This window comes from Chelon labrosus, assembly GCF_963514085.1.
Source record: "Chelon labrosus genome assembly, chromosome: 10".
NCBI lineage: Eukaryota > Metazoa > Chordata > Actinopteri > Mugiliformes > Mugilidae > Chelon > Chelon labrosus.
In genome coordinates, this window is record NC_140360.1 from 13,441,280 (window position 1) to 13,462,088 (window position 20,809).

A 20,809-nucleotide genomic window follows, 5' to 3' on the forward strand; every position below is an offset into this window, starting at 1 on the left:
CAGTCATCATTTAGAAACCCTGTTGGCCTGGAGGTGAGAGAGTTGGTTGGTTACAAACTGTATGTCAAACTGAATTACGACAAGAGATTAGTTTACAGAAACAAGGCTGTTGAAATATAGTATATTGTAATGATTCTGTTAGATAAATAAGGTTTTGTAGTTGAAGCTAATTTCATTCTCCCTTCAACAGTTTCAGGCAAATATACTCACAATACTAGTGAAAACTAACATATTATAATGTAAATTAAGTCACACTGATTAAATATTCAGTTCAAAATAATAGAAACGTGTCGGTGCAACATAATGCAATTCAGTAGTACTACACTAAATCCAAAATCACAACACAGTTGAATCAGCAGCTGTTTCAGTTATTTGAAACAGATGATCAATACCATAACCTTCACGAAGCTAAGACTTAGCAGACATTTATTTTCACTAGTGTACCTAATGATCTGGCAAGAGAGTGTACATAGAAAAAAAAAAACTATATTCAGTATAAATTTTGTGAGATTGCACTGTAGTCCTGTAGGTGGCAGTAATGCGCCTGCTAGCTTCGATCCTAAACACAACGAAGAAGAAGTTGAAGCGGACAGAAGGCGAAGAAGAAGAACAGAAGGAGGAAGTTAAAGTTCTCAGCGTTTGTTTATGTGTGTATTCTCGACCCACCGCCTCCACCTACTTATTTGATGCTCTCTCGCTGATTTGACAGCTGATGTTTCGTATCCTACATGTGTGTGAGGTAAGACAGACTCCTTATAGAGTTACACGCGACATTTACCTGCGGGTCTTGTTATGTAGAGTAACAGAATTCAGCTGACTTCTTATGCTATCTAACGCTAGTTTGATTCCGGTTTACTTAATGCTCTTTAGGCATTGTTTAAGTATACGTAATAGCTATAATAATCTTGGCTAAACCTACATGTGTGTCGCAGCAGCATGCTTAAATCACAGTTATTGACTGTATCTTAACGAAACGTTCTTAGCAATGCTAATGTTAGCTTGGTTTAGCTACAATAATAACATGGTCATGACGCTAAGAGCTAAAAGCTAATTCTTAATGTAACAAAGTATTTATTGTCGTGCTATTGTAAGATTTATGTCTGAGCAGAAGCTTATCTTTTATTCGTGTCTGACTGTTTTTATGAACCCAGAAATGGAACCAGTTCACCCTATAGCAACCCTACGAGGTAATGGTGATTATGATGGTGTCGATGTTACCTCCTGGGTGTCGGTGTGTCCCAGAGGCCTCTGGAAGGTCCAGAAAAATCTAAAATGTGATGAGAGTCAACGGGCTGTTTCTAATTCAAGAGATGTTACCGGTAAGCTCTTATTTCCTTCATATGAGTAAGCATATTTATTGTTATCTGGTGATCAATCTCACATAAAGTCTTCCTTTTCTTTTAGCACGTTCATCTAGCTACTGTCCAAGATTGGGTTCTCTGTGTCGAGTCAGAGTACAGCTCACAAATGAAGCAAAGTCTTCAGTATCGGAAAAATCTGGTGAGAGGCCATCAGTCGAACCAAACCAGTCGGTCACAGATGTTAGCGAATCAGTGGCCACGCCCTGGCAGAGATGTCAAGACTCGGTGCTGCAGGTCCCACTGGGTGAGTGGACAACACTGAGGCTGGGAGAGGGTCAGTGCGATATCACAGAAGCATGTTTGGAGCAGATGAGAGCCGGAGAGGAATGTGAGGTAAGAATTTATGTGATATGATTATATTATGTTTTGACTAGATTAAAAATCACTCATTGGGTTGATTGTTCGATTGATATACCTTTCTCCTGCATTAGCCTAATGACAGTATTGGTAGGTCCCTATATGACATGGTGAATGAAATGTCAGTAATTTATTTTGTTTTAGTATCAAGTGTGTCCCATTATCAGAAGATATGCAGGGAGATTTGCTTTTATTTGTTCCCCTCAAACATGTAATAGTACAGTGGCTTGCAAAAGTATTCATACCCCTCGAACTTTTCAACATTTTGTCACATTACGACCACAAACATGAATATATTTTATTGGAATTTTATGAGAAAGACTGACACAGAGTGGCACACAATTGTGAAGTACAAAGAAAATTTAAATGATTTAAATTTTTTTTTTTACAAATAAAAAAACTGAAAAGTGCGGTGTGCAAAAGTATTCAGCCCCCTTTTCTCTGAGTGCAACCAGTTGCCTTCAGAAGTCACCTGATGATTGCTGAATGATCGAATGTTGACCTAATGACTAAATAGAGTATCCCAGTACAAATACAGCTGTTCTGTGACGGCCTCAGAGGTTTGTTAAGAGAATATTGGGGAGCAAACCGCATCATGAAGTCCAAGGAACACACCAGACAGGTCAGGGATAAAGTTGCAGAGAAGTTTAAAGCAGGGTTAGGCTATAAAAAACTTCTCACGGAGCACTGTTCAATCCATCATCCGGAAATGGAAAGAGTATGGCACAACTGCAAACCTACCAAGACACAGCTGTCCACCTAAACTTACAAGCTGAACAAGTAGAGCATTGATCAGAGATGCAGCCAAGAGGCCCATGGTGACTCTGGATGAACTGCAGAGGTCCACAGCTCAGGTGGGGGAATCTGTCCACAGAACAACTATTGGTCGTGCACTGCACAAATCTGGCCCTTACGGAAGAGTGGCAAGAAGAAAGCCATTGTTAAAAGAAAACCACAAGAAGTGCCGTTTGATGTTTGCCAGAAGCTATGTGGGGGACACAGCAAACATCTGGAAGAAGGTGCTCTGGTCAGATGAGCCCAAAATTGAACTTTTTGGCCTAAATGCAAAACGTTATGTGTGCCGGAAAACTAACACTGCACATCACTCTGAACACACCATCCCCCCTGTCAAACATGGTGGTGGCAGCATCATGTTCTGGGGGTGCTTTCTCTTCGGCAGGAACAGGGAAGATAGTCAGAGTTGATGAGAAGATGGATGGAGCCAAATACAGAGCAATCTTGGAAGAAAACCTGTTGGAGTGTGCAAAAGACTTGAGAGTGGGGCGGAGGTTCACCTTTCAGGAGGACAACGACCCTAAACATAAAGCCAGGGCAACAATGGAATGGTTTAAAACAAAACATATTCATGTGTTGGAATGGCCCAGTCAAAGTCCAGACCTAAGTCCAATCGAGAATCTGTAGCAAAATCTGAAAACAGCCGTTCAAAAACGCTCTCCATCTAATCTGACTGAGCTGACTGAGGTGTTTTGCAAAGAAGAATGGGCAAAACTTGCAGTCTCTAGATGTGCAAGGCTGGTAGAGACATACCTCAAAAGACTTGCAGCTGTAATTGCAGAAAAAGGCGGTTCCACAAAGTATTGACTCGGGGGCTGAATACTTTTGCACACCGCACTTTCCAGTTATTTATTTGTAAAAAATAAATAAAATCAGGTATAATTTTCTTTGTACTTCACAATTGTGTGCCGCATTGTGTTGGTCTTTCACATAAAATTCCAGCAAAATCTATTTATGTTTGTGGTCGTAATGTGACAAAATGCGGAAAAGTTCAAGGGGTATGCCACTGTATATGCATACAGCTGGTCTAATCATTCTCTTTTGCTCTTCAGATATTACTTTCTCCAGTGGGAAATGGACCAGGTGTGTCTGTTCCACAAACATCAGATGAAAGCCTTCCTCTATGCGCCACAGTTGAACTCCGATCGTTTACACCAGGCAAGGAATCCTGGGAATTGTCTCCTGCTGAAAAATGGGAATGGGTGAAGTCGCACAAGCAGAGGGGTGGAGTCAGATTCAGGAGTGGAGATGTGTGGGGAGCTGCGCACAGCTACAGCCAGGCCCTTAAACTCCTCATCACCCTCTTTGGCCATGTTAGAGAGATGGAGAAAAAAGGACACGAACCCGAAGCAGAGGAGCAGAGAGACACAAACACTACTGTTGAAACACAACAGCTACCTTCAGCTACTGAATTCAAAACCATGAAAGCAGAGCTACACTCAAACTTGTCCCTGTGCCAGCTAAAACTGAACCAACCAGAGAGGGCTAAGGCCAGTGCTGCTAAAGCCACTCACCTGGACCCTGGTGCCGCTAAAGCCTGGTACCGGCTGGGCCAAGCGTGCCAGAAGTTGAATGAGCTGGAGGAGGCCAAGCAGGCGTTTATGAAACTGCTGGAGCTACAGCCAGAACTCCCTGCTGCTTTAAAGGCACTTAAAGATATAGCAAGTAGAGAGAAAGAAAGAAATGCACAGCTGGGACTCAGACTCAGCAAAATGTTCAGCTGAAGATAAAATAAAATCGTTTGAATCAAGGTTTCCAAGTTTTGTCATTCCAAAACATGTGATGCATGAAAGGGAACAAAATGAAGTGCTGAGGTCCAGTCACACCACAATAAAAAATAGGAACATAAAAAAGCAATGATAAACCAGAGATTACGTCATAGATTTATCAATGAAAAATAATTGTGCATCAGAGTTTTGAGAGTCTAACATCTTGTGATTGTATGTTTTCTCTAAACTAAATGCAGTTGAGTCAGTGTCTCCACAACCACTAGGTGTCGCGTTTACACACTTGAGCACAGAAACCCTTTGTGAGTTGAATCGTCAAAATGCCGAAACCCGGGATCGAACCAGGGACCTTTAGATCTTCAGTCTAACGCTCTCCCAACTGAGCTATTTCGGCGTGATGGTCGCTGGGGTCGTTTTCTGTTAAAAATGTCGTAAAATGGTATTGTCGTGGATGATTGTATTTGTAATTTCTGCTATGGTGTAGTACTTTATGGTATTATTTTGTAATAATTTAGACATAGAGATGGCGCGGCTTTATAGTACTTAGTGTTCAGAGAGCTGTCGTTTACAAATTATCTAATTTCAACCACCTGAAAACAATTAAGTCTGTGTTTCTATACACATTTGTTCTGTAATAAACGATAACTATATTGCAGTTTATAGCGTTAAATTAACTTATGTTAAATGGTCTGACAGGTTTATTAGGGCTTGCCGTAAGTATACAAAGGCAAACGTTTCAGTTTGTCAGCTGTTGGAAAGACGTGATGTGAAATGCTGTGAGGTACTAAAAAATTGTGAGCAACATGTAAACGTTGAAACATGTGGTGGTGCAAATGCGCTTGGAGAATAGGGATTAAGCTCAGTTGACTGGACAACATGACCGGAGCCAAGTACAAGTGTGTATTTAATCGATAACTAAATCCATGAACTGTAGTAAACCGAGAATACCCTGTTAGTCGTCCTACCAACTGCCTGATCAAATCCCCTCCTCTTTATTCATACCACCTGCTGGTAAAAGATGATAAATTCAAAACCCAAGTAGTGAAATAAAAACATATACTTTCACCTGCCAAAACATTAGGTATACTACTGAGAACAAACTAATTCTAATACAACAATCCTGCACAAACGTGCTTGTACAACACAACACAATTCAAACCACAGCCTCCAAAATGAAAGCACAGTTGAATCAACAGCTCTCTCCGTTATTCGAAACAGATGCTCAGTATCATAACCTTCATGAAGATAAGATTTAGTTCAGGACTTATATTAAAATACATTTGTTTTGTTTTTTTCTAGTGTACCTAATGAACTGTCAAGTGAGTGTGCAAACTAAGTGAAAAGAATATTTTTCATTTGTGGGACACTAGAGATAGTCTGAACACTGTGCTTGGGTCAAAAAGGTTTTAACACAACTGTTTAGACAATGCAAGAACAGAGTTTAAAATACACCTAAAACTATTTTTTCTCTCTGTTACAAATGGTCATTACTTGTAGTGCTTATTTTTCTTTTCGTTCACTCGTTTAACGTAACAAGTGCTTTTGGTTTGCATACTTACAAACAGTGAATAAACGAGATAATTACTGTTAAACCTTCATATTACTGCCCCAGTCAGAAGGAAAGTTAGAACATATTTTATTGGATAATTTGAATCTGTTTTAACGCTTTTATTTAAAAAGTGATCAAAAACAATAATGAGGTTAAAACAGGCTTTCCACAGATTTTAACTGTACTCTCCCCCAACCTTATCATATTCCACTCAATTAAACCAGTTATCATCAAAACACTTCTTTTACAATAATCACCCCCAAGTTCTTCTGGAAAGAAGAAACAAAATAAACAAAAAATTGCATTTATAAAAACCAAATATTTTGTTCTTGCAGCTGCAGCACTGAGGAATCCTGCTCTCATGGCACCCACTGAGTTCAAGGCAGAGAAGGAGATCATGAACTTCCTCCAGCCTGCACCACATAGGAGTTTATCACAGGTATGTACACACTGAGAAGATTTGGAGGTATCTGTTCTTGTTTTTATCCTGTCCCCCTCAGGTGTGGTGAAGCAGCAACAATCAGCTCACAGGTGTACAGAGATGTTTACAGGTCGGGTATATCCCAGTGAGTCCTACAAATTGACAGAGGAAAAAATGATGAATTATTTTGGCCAGATTATGTGTAGTAAAAAACTTCTTCATAATCTTAACTGATCACGTATGTGGTTAATTAGCCATCTTATTTTGTAAGCATTTTAAGTAATTAGTAGGAGATGCTATGTTAAGTAAGTACAGGTACATACTCGTATCTGCAGGACATGACACCTCAATTCTTCTTAGTCTTCTTTGTTTTTGTGCTGTCTGTGAGTGTCTGAGCTGCTGACAGCTGTCTCCATGCATCCACAATAAGCGTCAGAGGTATGACGATCCAAAGGAAATTCATGAAAACAAAGTAGAACCAGAAGTAGATCGGATGCCCAAACTCGCTGTGCGCATAGTCATCTCTGTGCTCTAAGAAGAAGTAAAGCACGGCTCCATACAGCTGACCTGAGGTGAGACACAACATTCAAAGAAGTTAAAAACTATTTAACTGGTTATCACAACTTGCCATTAATAGCTGGCTTTTGTAGGAATAACACATTCTTACCTACTGAAATGATCAACTGCAGAACAAACCTGTAGGGCTTGTTAGTTAAAAAGGCATACACGACCCAAAAGCTGAATGGCCCCCACAACGATGCAGTCACTGTCTCCATGCAAACAGTAAAGTTATCAGCTCTAGGTGGGAAAAGAAATTATTAGAATTATTAGCATTTGTTTTTACACAAATTTCTAAAATAATTCTGTGCAAAAATGTACTCACATCACATATCGACTGTCTCCTTTGGAGTACTCTTTCCCTGTGAAAGAAAAACACAAAACACATTGACTTCAAGAGTCCACCAACACAGTTTATGTACTTTTACCTGTTAATACTCACACAGCTGTGACAACAAACTCTGGTCTCCTGGTATGACATCATAATACGCAGAGAACCAGCCTTCTATGACGCAGTGGATGAAACCACAAACGGCAAACCAGCACAAAGCCAGGCGCCTCCATGTCCCCAGACTGCCGGCGGCCCCTTTGCGGCCTGTGATCAGCCAGGTCACGAGCAGAAACACTCCAGACACAGAAAACAGAAATACCAGAATCTCTGACATAGACCGGTCATTGGCCACATAAGTGGGAATTAAAAGACTCCGTGGCCAGTAAGGATGAAGAACCTTATCTGCTGAAGTGACACCCATGATCTGTTTGAAAACAAGAGAATCAACACTCCAGAACAAGCATAAAATTCTGTCATTTAAAAAAAAAAAAACCTGAGCTGCAAACTAAATGAACATAAATGGAGGGAAAGGCAAAATCAGGATTTTAGCTGGCAAGAGGACCAGCTTGTAAATGTCTAGGAAGTGACTGCTGGCTAACGTGTGGTCTTGACGTTTCATTCATTCAACAGAAAGGGAAACATTATGTAACAGAGAACAGCTCCACTGCGACTTATGATTGTATTATATTACAGTATATGTGATTGTGAAGAGAAGACGAGGTGTAAACAGGTGAAACTACGCCCACTTTGCATTTTAGCATGGCCACAGCTGTTGGACTCAGCTGGGGAGGAAGTAACCCTTTATTTGATAGTTGAATGAATTATACTTCATGTAAAATGTCAATCAGTTTAAAAAACGAATAAAAAAGATAACAAAGTTACATGTAAAGTTTAAGAGTAATAGACGCGTGTTGTCCTTACCAGTGATGCTTTTAAAACAGATGTCCTGCTACACACAGTTTAACGTCCGATTCTCTGAATAAACCGTATCAGATAAACTGAGAAGTCGCAGCTGTCTCCCTAAACGTTCAGGTGATTCAAGGTAAACCTAAATGTTCGCTCCTGTATGTTGGAATAACTTGTGCTTACAACGACCAATCAAACATCTGCATGTATAGTGCTAGTACCATGTGATGTCACGTGGCATTTCCTGGCTCAGTGATTGGCTGTTCACCTCGGAACATGGACGTCGCCGTTTACAGCCACCAATGAACACACGCCTCTCACTGAACGTCCCTCCTCCTTTCAATGGACAAAGTCAAATCCAAATCTCAAATATTTCCGCAATAAAACAGTAATCGTTCAGTTGGTTGTGTAAGATAATAGAGCACTTAACAGTAAACTAAGGGGTATATGTTGCATAGCGACAATACATGGGAGATAAATGGAAGAAAATAAAGGTTTCGTGTCTGCTTGCTCTAAAGTGCAAATTTTCTGAAGGGAAAATAAAACCGTTATCAAGTGTTGCAAGTATAATTATACAGCAGCAGACGATGCACTTTTAACTTTTAACTCAGGATAACGTAAACCTCCAAATGCATGTAAATTGAATAAATAGTGATTTGACGTGACATTTCTGATAAACAGTGTGATCATCAGTAAGAGGTTGAGATACTCGGGCAACACACCCAAAGTAACCAATATAGCCAAAAATTAGAACTGGCACTGTTAGTAAAACTGTAAGCATTAGCTAAGTGCCACCGCTACTTAAAATGTACAACTTTATAAATCGGCTTGAGAAAAGAAGCTCCCAAGCCGTGTCAGGGATTTATCCCTGCCGTGACCCGGATTCGAACCGGGGTTGCTGCGGCCACAACGCAGAGTACTAACCACTATACGATCACGGCGAGCTACTGGGAGACATATGCGCGAGACCTCCAGAAGGGTTTATGAAACTGCACCGAGATAGAATGAATGATACAATTAATTGACAAGCGCTTATTGGAGCTTATTTTCGACTATATTTGCAGGTCTTTCTAATGCGTAAATGCGGAGCACAGCTTAACCGCCGTTTACAAATTCAATTTTTTTCAATTCAATTTTATTTATATAGCGTCAGTAACAATACAAATCGTTTCAAGCCGCTTTACAAAACCCGGCCTGACCAGAGTCAATGATTCCACTTTGGCCTAAAATAAACTTTGATGCGGGTTAAAGTGAAGTTGCGGCTTCAGCGAAGCTGACAAAATGTGACAGATGCATGGATTGTGTTTGCAACATTAACGTTGCAATTTCGTCAAAGGTAAAAGTTGTATTTGAGCTAAACTACCTTGTAGCAGAGAAAGCTACAGCGGCCATTGGCCACATAGTTACCAATGTATAACATAGCATAGAGCTGCAATACAGTCTGTGTCCAGTCTTTCATTTAACTGTCTATATAATACTGTATAACAGTTGAGAGAAGATGTATGAAGCAACGCTATCAAGTCTCCAGCTACATTTACACAATACACCCGTTAAAAAAATATGCGTACGAAGAATGTTCAGCGGTCCCATATGGTCTAGCGGTTAGGATTCCTGGTTTTCACCCAGGCGGCCCGGGTTCGACTCCCGGTATGGGAACTACCCTTTTTTCATAATTATCTTCATAGATTATTTAATAGCAGCTTTACATGTCCAAGCATATATAGTATAAATAGTGATTACTGTTGAGAAGCACGACGATACTTATTATCTAACATTTTCTCAGATATTTCTATTAGTACTGTTCTTATGACAATGCACATTGCGTGAAAATATTCGGAATTCAAACTTATAATACTATATAGTACATACATTTATAATGAATAATGTAACACAGATTATTATATTATTATTATATGTTATTATTTTAACTTTTCGTTGTTTTACGGCAGTAGGGCTGTCTTGTGAACGTGTGATGAAAGTCACGTGGCTACATGTGTCACATGATGCGGAATACGGAAGTAGTAGTAATCTGCTGGGATCTCTCTCGGGTTAATTCTGATAGCAAACCGCTGAACGGCGACTTTATTTAAGCTAGAATAAATACTCACCATGGGGGTGCCAGAGGTGGAAGAATCTTCTCGGTTACTGGATGACAAGCTGCTCCTTTTCATGGACCAGCTCGAGTTACTGGAGCAGAAACGAGCCACCCTCAACTCTCTCATAGAGCAGGTATCACCCAGAGCTTATTTTGAATTAGAGTGGAAATTGTCGATCGCGCATGATCAGTGTTTGTAGCTAATTAAATGTTTTCTTAAAGTACACTGGTTTTCATTTTTTGGATGTGTAGATTTTCATGGTTATACTGTTGATCTCAAAAAATGTCTATCCTTAAATATGCATATACTGTGCAAACACTAGTTAATTTGGCACTACTGGAATATAAATTAATATATGCCTCTATCTGTAAAGTCAGCTGTGAGCCAGATTTGATACATTTTCTAGACAGGCAATGTTTTATTTATTAGCAAGACTCTGCTGTGAACCTCGTGCTGACTTCTGCTGTTCCTTACACTAATGGTGGTTAAGTTTTTTTTTATTTTTCTGTGACACTATTGCACAGTTTAAAAACTTGTATTTTTTCCTTGTTTGCTCTTCACACATTTGAACACTTCTGTAATATGTAAAATTAAAAAAACTTCGTGTCTAACACAGGGATGGTTTTCCATGACTAAGGCGCGATATTCCATGGGAAACAAACAAGTCTCTGCTCTTCAGTATGCGAGTGAAATTGAGCCACTTGTCTGTGTTCATGCAAGGTGAGGAAACTTAAGTCTACCCATTGAAAAGCTGTGCACATTCAGTTTTGGAAAGCTTTTTTTTCATGACTTGTGTTTATATTACAGAAAGCTGGACAATGGTGAGGTGGAATTCAGCACTGAAAGACCTACACAAAAGTGTAGTAAAGAGTCTAGAAATGAACCTGTAGAGGATATTGGACCTCAAGAAGAAGGTGATGCAGTGTTTAAAAATGCAGGCTGTTATTATCTATGATAAACTGATAACATTTTTATTCATCATACTATTTGATTTCACAGGTGTCAGAAGAAGAAACAAAGCAAAAAAGGATATGCCAGAAAAAAAGGAAAGTGAGGACACAAGTAGCGAGAAAACTACAGTACAAAAGAGTGACCAGAATCCTCAGCAAGATCCACTGAGATGGTTTGGGATTTTGGTTCCACAGTCTCTTAAACAAGCACAGTCATCATTCACGCAAGGTATAACTTTACATGTCCAAGCAAGTTTATACTGTCCTGTGTTATGATTTGGGTTTTAAAATATTTCTGCCTGGAGCTATTGATCCATCCAGATTGGTTTGGTGTGATTTGAACAAACTGGCAGTGGAGGTTTCTGCCTTCTCTCAAATATAATGGAGCTAGATGGCCCTCAGCTTGTGGTGACCATTGTGGTTAGGTAGACAGAAAGTAGTTCTGCTCGCAACAAGATCCATGAATTATACAGAGTGACCAGGACATGTTTTCTGAAAAGAGACATTACTGTGGATTTTGTTTTTGTATTCTTGGGCACTTTGAGCACCGCAAGCTGAGTGTCATAGCTCCATTAAATTCAAGGAAAAGCAGAAATGTCAGTATCCTTAAAACTCTGCAAACTGTAGACAGCGTTCTTTCACAAAACAAATGCACCAACATGAGTCCACATTACCTGCAATATGACCTTTATTCTTACAGGGGCTTTGAGTGCTCAACAATAAACGCAGTTATTCAAAGCACAAGCATATGAAACCATCTGCACCAATACAGCAACATGCAAAAATCTAAAGTCACGTTCACTGGTCTTCTGTGTCCCTTGAAAACATATTTTGCTTTGCATGTCAGTTCAGGTTTGCTCTGTCCTACTTGTTTATGTATGTGGCTATAGTTTTCTTACTTGCAACTTGTATTAAGTTGCACCACTTCTTCAGTGATGTTTTCATGTAGTGTGGCATCTGTTTCTGTGTGTTTTTCTTGCTGCAGAGCGTTGCGCTCTCTGTTCCATGTTTTAACCATTCAGCACAATGGAGTGTTTTACAAGCATGCTGCACATAGGTGCATGTGGATACACACTATAATAGAAGGATACAGATGTGTGTGTGTGTAGATGATATTGATTTTTCTTGACGGCGTGAGAAAGAGCTGTCCTGCTGCTTTAGCACTCTCCAGTGAAGTCATTTGAAATCTTAATTGGTGAAGGTGACACAAGGTACTAAAGCACTTAAATGAATGAAAATACTTTTTTTGTGAGGTACAGGAAAAAAATCTTGTATATAAATCTGTGTATATATTGCATACTGTAGTAGTGTTTACCATTTTATTGAAGTACTAATTATCTGCTAACAAATATATTTTGTCATTTTCTTTTCTCTTTTGTTTTCTGTCATATTACAGTTATAGATCTGTCTGCTGAGATTGCAACTCTCCAGGCCGTGGTTTTGAACACTAGACAGGAGCTGAAGCGTGGCTTGAAAAGCAAACACACTCCAGGAGACGGATCACAGGCTCAGCTGGACAATTTGGCAGACTAAATAACTCAGAGTCAAAGCAGGAGGCGACTGGAGAAGAGCTTCCAGTCGCAGTCGCAGAGTCAGTAGATTCCGCTCCACAATAATCGTCCTGGTGGAACTGGAACTGGAGATCACGTGAAGCAGTTCCTGCTTTGTAATTTAGTGGTAATGTGTCATCTTGTGCTGTTTTGACTAATAAATGTTTGGTATGGATGTGTTTAAGTGTGTTGTAGACTGTAACAAAGAATCATAGATGTTAATAGAAACTTTTTTCAATAAACATGCTGGGTACCACTTTCTAATAAGCCCCACTATATAAGCTGTAACCACTGACTTCATTACTTGTTAATATGACCTTTATTGATGCTTTTATTTGTGAAGTATAAAGAATTTAGTGAGCTCCATCTTCCCTAAATTCTTGTGTGGTTGCTGTAATTTTAGTTATATAGTATCAAAGTTTAATTTTTTTTTTTTATTTCTACAGCAGAATTTTATAAATTCTATATTTTATTTCAAAATGGCACTTTCCAGAGGTCTGGTTTAGTTTTATTGTGTTACACCCCCCCAATAAGCATTTAGATTTTATTTCAAGTTTCATTTCAGGACATTTTTTCCTAATAACCCTGCGATAGATGACCTGTACAGGGTGTACCCTGCCTCTCGACCGATGACAGATGGGATAGGCTCCAGCAAACCCTGCGACCCTTCAGAGGAACAAGCGATTACAGAAGATGAATGAATGAATGAATTTTTTCCTAATCATTTGTCTTTTGTTCTGGTTTAAACAAATTGTATTTATCTGTTTAATTGTTTCTTCTGTATAAAGCAAACCAGCTTAAACCAGACAGTATTCTGGCAAACAGACGTCAATAAAGGCATTACTTTTACAAGAAGCTTTAGCCCTCAGTAGTAATGATTTCATCAGCTTCTTTACAAATAAAATTGTAGGCATTAGAGAAAAAATTCAAAGCACCCTTCCGACAGCTGTCAAATATGTAAGTACAGAGCATTAGAAACTTCTGTTAGACCTAATCAATATCTGGAATCTTTCTCCCCAATAGATCTTTCTGAGCTTTCTTCAACAATTACAGCATCTAAGCCATCAACTTGTCTTCTAGATCCCATCCCAACTAAGTTGCTCAAAGAGGTATTTCTGTTAATTAACACCTCCAGCAGCTCTGGTTAAAGGTACCAGGGATCTCCTCATATCTTCAGACAATGGCCTTGTCTGTATACTTCTTCTGCTGTATCTCAGTGCTGCATTTGACACTATTGATCACAATATTTTACTATGAGACTTGAAAATGAGATCAAGATTAAAGGAACTGCATTAGACTGGTTTGAATCCTATCTGTCAGACAGATTCCAGTTTGTCCATGTCAACAATGATTCTTCTATGTATACAAAAGTAAGTTATGGAGTTCCTCAGGGTTCTGTGCTAGGACCAATACTCTTCACATAATACATGTTTCCCTTAGGCAAGATTATTAGAAAACATGGCATAAACTTCCATTGCTATGCAGATGACACCCAGCTATACTTATCCATGAAATCAGATTAAATGAATCAGCTGATTAAGCTCCAGGCATGCCTTAAAGACATAAAGGCTTGGATGACCTGTCATTTTTTTAATCTTAAACTCAGACAAAACAGAAGTCATTGTATTTGACCCTAAACATCTCAGAGATTCATTATATAATCACCTGATTTCTTTGGATGGCATTACCTTGGCCTCCAGAACTACTATGAAAAACTTTGGTGTTATATTTTATGAGGATATGTCTTTATATTTGCACATAAAGCAAGTAACCAGGACTGCTTTCTTTCACCTGCGTAATATCGTCAAAATTAGGAACATCCTGTCCCAAGAGTGATGCTGAAAAACTAGTTCATGCATTTGTGTCTTCCAGGCTGGATTACAGTCATTACTGTCTGGCTGTCCAAATAGCTCTTTAAAAAGCCTCCAGTTGATTCACAATACCACAGCAGGAGCACTGACAGGAATTAGCAAGAGAGATCATATTACTCCAGTTTTAGCTTCTCTTCACTGGCTCCCTTTAAAGTCTAGAATAGAATTTAAAATCCACCTCCTTACATACAACGCCCTTAAAGGCCTAGCTCCATCATATCTTAAAGACCTCATTTTATCCCAACAGATCACTTCGATCTCAAAGTGCAGGCCTACTTGTGGTTCCTAGAATTTCAAAAAGTAGAATGGGAGGTCAAGCCTTCTGCCACCAGACTCCTCTCCTGTGGAACCAGATCCCAGTTTGGGTTCAGGAGGCAGTCACCCTCTCTACTTTTAACGTCAGGCTTAAGACTTTCCTGTTTGATCAAGCTTATAATTAGGGCTGGACTGAACCATCTCTTAGTTATGCTGCAATAGGCCTAGGCTGCTAGGGGACGATGCACTGAGCACATGTCTTCTAATCGCTTGTCTCTCGCACCGAGCTCCTATCCTCCACTTTCTTTTCTCTGGCACTGAGCTCTTGTCCTCTAATTTCTTCTCTATTACTAGTCATGCAATTCTGTGCTATTACTGTATAGCATGTTAACTGCTGTGTGTCCCTCTTTCCCCTCCTCCTCGATCTTCTTGTGAGTGTCTCTGGCCTGGAGTTGTGCATTTCCTGTGGAGCTCCATACTACACCTATTGCCGTGGTCTCACCTGCCTGTGATTCCTCTAATTTTCTCAAACTGCCATGTAACATCATCAGCTATATGTTGTATTCGTATCATCATCAGATGTCTACATGTAGGCTTTAGTCAGATGTATGTATCTGCTTTCTCCTGCTGTTCTCTTCTCTCTTTTCTGTCTCTTCCCAGCCGGCCTTAGGCAGATGGGTCCCTCCATATGAGCTGGGTTCTGCTCAAGGTTTCTTCCTGTTAAAAGGGAGTTTTTCCTTGCCACTGTCGCCTTCAGGATTGCTCTGGGGGTTTCAGGCTGGGTTTCAAACCGGATGTTGTAAAGTGTCTTGAGACAATTTGTATTGTTATTGACGCTATATAAATAAAATTAAATTGAATTTTTATTCTATCAAATCCCTTTGGACGTGCTGCTATATCAGCAGGAAGCCGCCCTCCCTTATTTTACTGTCATGAGCTTATTTGAAAACATTTGTCCCAGCGCCGCCACCCTCTCATTCAATCAGCTGGGCTGGGGACAGCCGAACATTACCGGAAACTGTCGAAATGGGAAACGAAACTCCCGTTTATTGTGTGTACTTCCTGGTCCAATTATAATACCGTCCATATGTCTCCATGAAGCACACCGCTCTGCCTCCCCTCCACTTGCGTCCGAACGACGGATGGGAGCGCAGAACAAACGGATGTGGCCTCACTATCACATTATTGATGTTTCCAGGCATCCGCAGCAGCCAGCGTAGCCCGATTGTGGCCGATTTCGGACGCGCAGGCTGTTTGCAATCCAGATTTCTTTTGTCTGCGCAACTGGCAGCAACATTTTGGATGTCTGATAAGGGATCGACAAGTAAACACGCAGGCCTGCGCTCATGATCGGAGGCGAGGTGAGATTGATACCTCAACCTCAGATTGCCCTTGATCGCAAGTTGATTTCAGTCCGGAGCGGAGGAACTGTGGGCTCAGATGGCGTCAGTTTCGAAGGTCTCTATCCTGGATTACTTTAACATTGTGTTTGAGGGGGAAAATGGTAAAATCGAGTCCAACTGTAAGGCTTGTGGCACCAGGATCCAGGCGAAGAGGAGCGTCACGTCCAACTTCGTCACGCATCTCAAGGTAATTATTTCAAAACAAAATGTGCGCAAGATTTTAAGGGACAAATGACCAACTCTTATTAGTCTTATTGTATTTCTATCAGCTGAAACAGCTGTCTCTAAAGCAGTTATGTGTATAGGAGGATAAAACTGACTGGAGAGACAGTCTGTTGCTTCTCTGCATGGGGAGGTGGGGGTTGCACATACTCTATTCTTCCACAGAAATGTACACAAAACAGCATGATGCAGAGATGAATGCACTTCAGTTAAGTACCCTGTTGCCCCTCTGTCCCTCCCATTCAGCGTAAGCACCAGGCCATGTATGATGACTTTGTGAAAAGGAAGGACATGAAGAGAGAGGGTTACTCCTCTGGTTCACTGCACAGTTTCACCACCAACGGAGGCAGTGCTCGCTACAATCTGCCCATCAGTGCTGGAGTGGGAGGAGGTGGAGGTGGAGGAGGAGGAGGAGGAGGAGGAGGTGCTGGAGGAGTGGGAACTCTTGAAGGAGGAGTAGGAGGAGGCTCTGGAGGAGGGGTGACCAAGTTTGACAGACATGACCCACGTCAGGTGTGTGCTGTAGTCCATCGCCACTTTAGACTCAAATAACCGTCCTATAACAAGTGTTGGATATCTTATTGTGGCACTGCCGGCCATCAGCTTATAATAAGCATGTTTTTCTTTTTTTTTTTTTGTCCCTATAGGTTCTGATCTCTGAGGCTATAGCTAAGATGATTGTGCGTGACCTGCAGCCGGTGTCCATAGTGGAAAATCAAGGCTTCAGAGACTTGCTTCAGCTCCTAGAGCCACGTTACACTCCTGAGCCCCAGCACTACATTCAGAGCCAACTCCTTCCAGCCTACGCCTACCAGGCCCAGCTGGCTACCCGTCAGGCTCTGGCCTCAGCACACGCCCTCAGCCTCAGCCTGGATCTATGGAGGGGCTTATCTGGAGCCACCTCAGGGTGAGGAGGGAAAATAAACCAAAAGGTTCCTGCTTGGTTTGAACTCCTCACTAATGAATTGTCTTCTCTCCATCTCTCTGTTTAGGTATCTTGGTGTCACCTGCCATTTTCTTACATCTGATTGGCAGATGCGCTCGGCTCTGCTGGCGTGCCTTCCACTGACCGGGGGCAGCTCCGGGACTCGCGTGCTTTCAGATTTTGATGAAGTGTGTCACTCCCACGGCGTGTCAGGGAGAGCCTTTCGTGTCGTTGCGGACCCTCTCCTGGCAACCAAAACGGTAAAGCCATGCTGTCTTCCCGGTTTCCTCCTTTCACCTCATCTCGCCAACGGTCAGGGCGGAGATGATGACGAAGATGTGGACACCAATAACGACGTGGAGCACGGGATCAAGAACGGCCACGGCGACGGCGGAGAGGAAGAGGAGTGGGAGGAGTCGTGGGAGCAGGGTTTGGGCGTTTCTCGGGTGGACTGTTTCTCTCGCTCTCTTGAACAGTGTGTCAAAGAAGGCCTGCGAACCTGTCCGCAGCTCTCTTCCACTCTGACCAAGGCTGCCTGCTTTTACAACTACATTACCTCTGCTGTCCCGCCTGAGAAACTCAGCCAGGTGTTTGATGCTTCGGGATTGATGATGGGGGGACCAGGAAATGGTCCTGATGCAGCAAGAGACTGGGCTGCTCAGCTGAAGGCATGTAATATTATTCAATCATGTGTAATATGCAGGTGACACTTTTTGCTAACATCCTCCATTTTTGAATCTGTAACCAGTATATAAACACTTGATAAATCACTCAGTCCACGCTATAATAACAGTATTAACACTACTTAACAAGATGAATAATCTTGATACAGTGACATACAGTTCCCAGTGTATATGTATATATGTGCCAGATAGGAAGGGTATTTGTAAATTGTATAGAATGTGCATCCAAAATACTATTAATTAAAAGCTCCTATAGTTTTTGCATTAACCTTCATATTATTAGACTAAGAAATGTTGGTATTTCTGCTAAAACCAAAAGAAGTGTGTGTTCCCAAAGATTTGTAAGAGTTGTTTCGCTGTCATTTGTTTTGATGAAGGTGCTCCGGCGGCTGCTGGACTCAATGGAGTTCCTGGAGGAGATGAGTGGTCCAGGAGAGCTGGCGCTGGGTGTCACAGAGAGAGCCCTGCTGAGGGAGCTCACTGACACGTTGGAGCCCTTCACCGAGGCCTGGGATATGGTGCACGGAGACAGACAGGCAGACATGCAGGCCGACAGACACGTGTCCGTCAGCCTGGCACTTCCTTGTGTTCTCGGCCTCCGTAAGCATCTCTCTGAGACGTCGACCCCCCACTGCCCCTCCCTCGTGGTGGGGCTCAGCCAGGCTGTAGAGCGTCTGCTGGCCCCCATCCTGGAGAACCCCCTCTACATCACTGCCACCACCCTGGACCCCCAGTTCAAGCTTACTTGGAGCAGCAACCCTGACTGGCACAGACAGGTTCTCATAGAGGAGTTATCCAAACATTCAGCGGCCTCCAGCCCTGTCGACCTCAACACGGACCTTCATCCTCAGTCCCAGACTCCTCCCGCTCCAGCTCCATCACCAGTCTCCTCGCTGTCTCGGCCCTGCAAGCTGTTCTCCTTCATCAAGCAGCGACCCGCGACACAGGCTAAGAGCCTTGAACAGGAGCTGGCCGTCTACCTACGTGAGGAACCCACAGACGAGGAGGCTTTGCATTACTGGCGGCGCAAAGCTATTGACTTTCCTTTGCTTGCACAGGTGGCCAAGAGGGCGTTTACCATACCTGCTTGTGGCACTGTAGTTGAGAGTATTTTCACTACCGCTGGGCGTTACCTGCTTCCAGAGAGAGGCTGTGTCTTACCAAAGAACCTGGAGACGCTGATCTACCTCAAAGCCAACTACAGATTATTATGGACTTAAAACTAAAAGTCAAGCTGTTCTTTTACTTTAATAGCAAATGAAGAATTTACACCTGCAGTAAAGTTTCTCCTTGGATACTAACCTCTGTTCCGCTTTAAGGAAACTGAGCTAGCAACATAACATAGTCCTCATACTGCACATCTTTTGACACGAGGAAGACTGCGACTCAGCTTCCATTCTGGAAATGGGTTTTCCAGACCAGAGTAGGTGTGGATTGCTGTCTGCATACCGTGCAGCCTGCATACAGGCTATCATACTGCATGCTGTATACCGAGGGAGCTGGAAGCAGATCGATGTTAAACCATTTACTTTGGCATTATTTTGTCTGATTATGGTCTCCGGACAACCACAAGACCGCAAAGGCCGTACTCTGTGTTTTCCCCACCCAATGCACAGCTTCAGTCTGCACCAGCCCACCAACAATAACCAAACGGTCAATACTGTAGCATCTGACTTATTTCCACTGCTATACAACAACTATAGAAGTTGCTATTAATGCATTTGATGTTGTTTTAGAAGGAAGGCGTCAACTGCTAAACAGTACGTTAGTGCATCGTCCACCTATTGTTTCTCTCTATGTATGTGTGCCTCATCATTGAGACGTCATAATAAATGAGTTCCACTTCCTAACGCAGAGGTTTGTGCAGTTTGCAGACGTTAAGTTTTTCTCGCGCATGTGCGCATGTCACACACTATTTTTTTTTTTCTTGCCTGTGCAGAAAAGCTTTTACCCTAATTTATATGTTGCCCGATCAGCCCTTCTTTTTCTTTTTCATTACCAGCACTTCACAATTTAATGTCTTCTTCTGAATGTTGAGAATTCGAAACAGGTTTGACCCCGTGTCTCCAGTGCTGCAGACGACTAGCAGAGAATGGGTGCACGTTGCGCAGCTGCTCCGTTTGACCTCACGGAAGTATTTTAAACCCGTTTTTTTTTTTCTTTTTTCTTTCCTGCTGGACGTCACTTTGAAGCAGAACGCGACAGTGTATGTTTCAGGGACTCTGTTACTCTGGGCTGGGCCAGTGGGGAGGCAGGGTAATTGCAATAATTCCATTACAGTTAAATTTGAGTCAGCAGGCAGGCAGCGGTCACAGCCTACACAGCTGTTTTGCTCACAGACAACTAGTCTCACTAAACTTTATTGCCAACATCCTGACAAATATATTGCAGAAATTTTTATGCAGCTACTGCACAGTTATTCTCTAATGCTACATCAAAAAAGCAGGAAGGGATTAAATGCATTGATTAACGATCTGTGATTAACAAGGAACACCGAGCAATAGCCCATTTAAAGATGAATACATGCATACTGCAACAGTTTCTAAGGACTGTCTCAAGACTTCTGGATCTTTTTCACCAACCTCAAAAACAGCTTCATATAACTGTCTTTGTTGTTGTTGTTGTTATTATAAACCACTTCAGAGCGAGTGCATCCATCTGTGGGAGATACAGCAAGATTTCCCTCATAGATCATAATTATCAGAGATTGCTGTGATCTTAATGATTATCACCTCAGGAAGTCTCTGTGGATTTGGATGCGTTGCCAGATATTTGTGTGGAAGCGTCAGCGTGTTCATTTTCGAAATGTGTGTTTTCTGCTCACTCCATGGGTGTGTTATTGTTTGTGC

At 41.7% G+C, this 20,809-nt stretch overlaps 4 protein-coding genes across 5 annotated transcripts; 3 read left to right on the forward strand and 1 right to left on the reverse strand.

Moving 5' to 3' along the window:
- The first annotated feature begins 496 nt into the window (after positions 1-496).
- fkbpl (FKBP prolyl isomerase like) lies at positions 497-4,720 on the forward strand. The gene is made up of 4 exons (XM_084552635.1): positions 497-739; positions 1,152-1,319; positions 1,405-1,694; positions 3,566-4,720. Exons 2-4 carry the CDS (start codon positions 1,154-1,156, stop codon positions 4,235-4,237), a joined length of 1,128 nt encoding a protein of 375 aa, XP_084408761.1. The 5' UTR covers positions 497-739; positions 1,152-1,153; the 3' UTR covers positions 4,238-4,720.
- Positions 4,721-5,865: 1,145 nt separating this feature from the next.
- On the reverse strand, positions 5,866-9,527 carry ebp (EBP cholestenol delta-isomerase). 2 transcript variants are annotated; one of them, XM_084553729.1, is made up of 6 exons: positions 8,021-9,527; positions 7,211-7,523; positions 7,094-7,130; positions 6,878-7,008; positions 6,534-6,777; positions 5,866-6,362 (listed from the first exon to the last, which is right to left on the reverse strand). In XM_084553729.1, the coding sequence occupies exons 2-5, from the start codon at positions 7,518-7,520 to the stop codon at positions 6,557-6,559; spliced, it is 699 nt and encodes a 232-aa protein (XP_084409855.1). In that variant the 5' UTR covers positions 7,521-7,523; positions 8,021-9,527; the 3' UTR covers positions 5,866-6,362; positions 6,534-6,556. The 2 variants fall into 2 exon arrangements, with proteins under 2 accessions (XP_084409855.1, XP_084409854.1); XM_084553728.1 differs by having other exon boundaries at positions 7,211-9,527.
- Positions 9,528-9,977: 450 nt separating this feature from the next.
- On the forward strand, positions 9,978-13,449 carry vma22 (vacuolar ATPase assembly factor VMA22). Its single transcript, XM_084553730.1, has 5 exons — positions 9,978-10,234; positions 10,718-10,821; positions 10,909-11,015; positions 11,101-11,280; positions 12,448-13,449. Exons 1-5 carry the CDS (start codon positions 10,115-10,117, stop codon positions 12,582-12,584), a joined length of 648 nt encoding a protein of 215 aa, XP_084409856.1. The 5' UTR covers positions 9,978-10,114; the 3' UTR covers positions 12,585-13,449.
- A 2,402-nt stretch (positions 13,450-15,851) lies between these two features.
- LOC311493792 (zinc finger BED domain-containing protein 4) lies at positions 15,852-19,810 on the forward strand. The gene is made up of 6 exons (XM_084552576.1): positions 15,852-16,317; positions 16,599-16,733; positions 16,776-16,865; positions 17,000-17,259; positions 17,345-17,945; positions 18,338-19,810. The coding sequence occupies exons 1-6, from the start codon at positions 16,168-16,170 to the stop codon at positions 19,178-19,180; spliced, it is 2,079 nt and encodes a 692-aa protein (XP_084408702.1). The 5' UTR covers positions 15,852-16,167; the 3' UTR covers positions 19,181-19,810.
- Positions 19,811-20,809: the final 999 nt, after the last annotated feature.

What these genes read in the sequence shown, in the direction of transcription:
- ebp (XM_084553729.1), bottom strand. Translation starts at nt 7,520, where the DNA reads ATGGGTGTCACTTCAGCAGATAAGGTTCTTCATCCTTACTGGCCACGG. An exon ending in GAGTTTGTTGTCACAGCTGT is followed by an intron (nt 7,131 to 7,210) that starts GTGAGTATTAAC and finishes TTTCTTTCACAG; the next exon opens with GGAAAGAGTACTCCAAAGGA. An exon ending in GGAGACAGTCGATATGTGAT is followed by an intron (nt 7,009 to 7,093) that starts GTGAGTACATTT and finishes TTTCCCACCTAG; the next exon opens with AGCTGATAACTTTACTGTTT.
- fkbpl (XM_084552635.1), top strand. Translation starts at nt 1,154, where the DNA reads ATGGAACCAGTTCACCCTATAGCAACCCTACGAGGTAATGGTGATTAT. An exon ending in TAATTCAAGAGATGTTACCG is followed by an intron (nt 1,320 to 1,404) that starts GTAAGCTCTTAT and finishes CTTTTCTTTTAG; the next exon opens with CACGTTCATCTAGCTACTGT. An exon ending in GAGCCGGAGAGGAATGTGAG is followed by an intron (nt 1,695 to 3,565) that starts GTAAGAATTTAT and finishes TTTGCTCTTCAG; the next exon opens with ATATTACTTTCTCCAGTGGG.
- vma22 (XM_084553730.1), top strand. Translation starts at nt 10,115, where the DNA reads ATGGGGGTGCCAGAGGTGGAAGAATCTTCTCGGTTACTGGATGACAAG. An exon ending in TATTGGACCTCAAGAAGAAG is followed by an intron (nt 11,016 to 11,100) that starts GTGATGCAGTGT and finishes TTGATTTCACAG; the next exon opens with GTGTCAGAAGAAGAAACAAA. An exon ending in ACAGTCATCATTCACGCAAG is followed by an intron (nt 11,281 to 12,447) that starts GTATAACTTTAC and finishes GTCATATTACAG; the next exon opens with TTATAGATCTGTCTGCTGAG.
- LOC311493792 (XM_084552576.1), top strand. Translation starts at nt 16,168, where the DNA reads ATGGCGTCAGTTTCGAAGGTCTCTATCCTGGATTACTTTAACATTGTG. An exon ending in ATCTGCCCATCAGTGCTGGA is followed by an intron (nt 16,734 to 16,775) that starts GTGGGAGGAGGT and finishes GGAGGAGGAGGA; the next exon opens with GGTGCTGGAGGAGTGGGAAC. An exon ending in ACAGACATGACCCACGTCAG is followed by an intron (nt 16,866 to 16,999) that starts GTGTGTGCTGTA and finishes TTGTCCCTATAG; the next exon opens with GTTCTGATCTCTGAGGCTAT.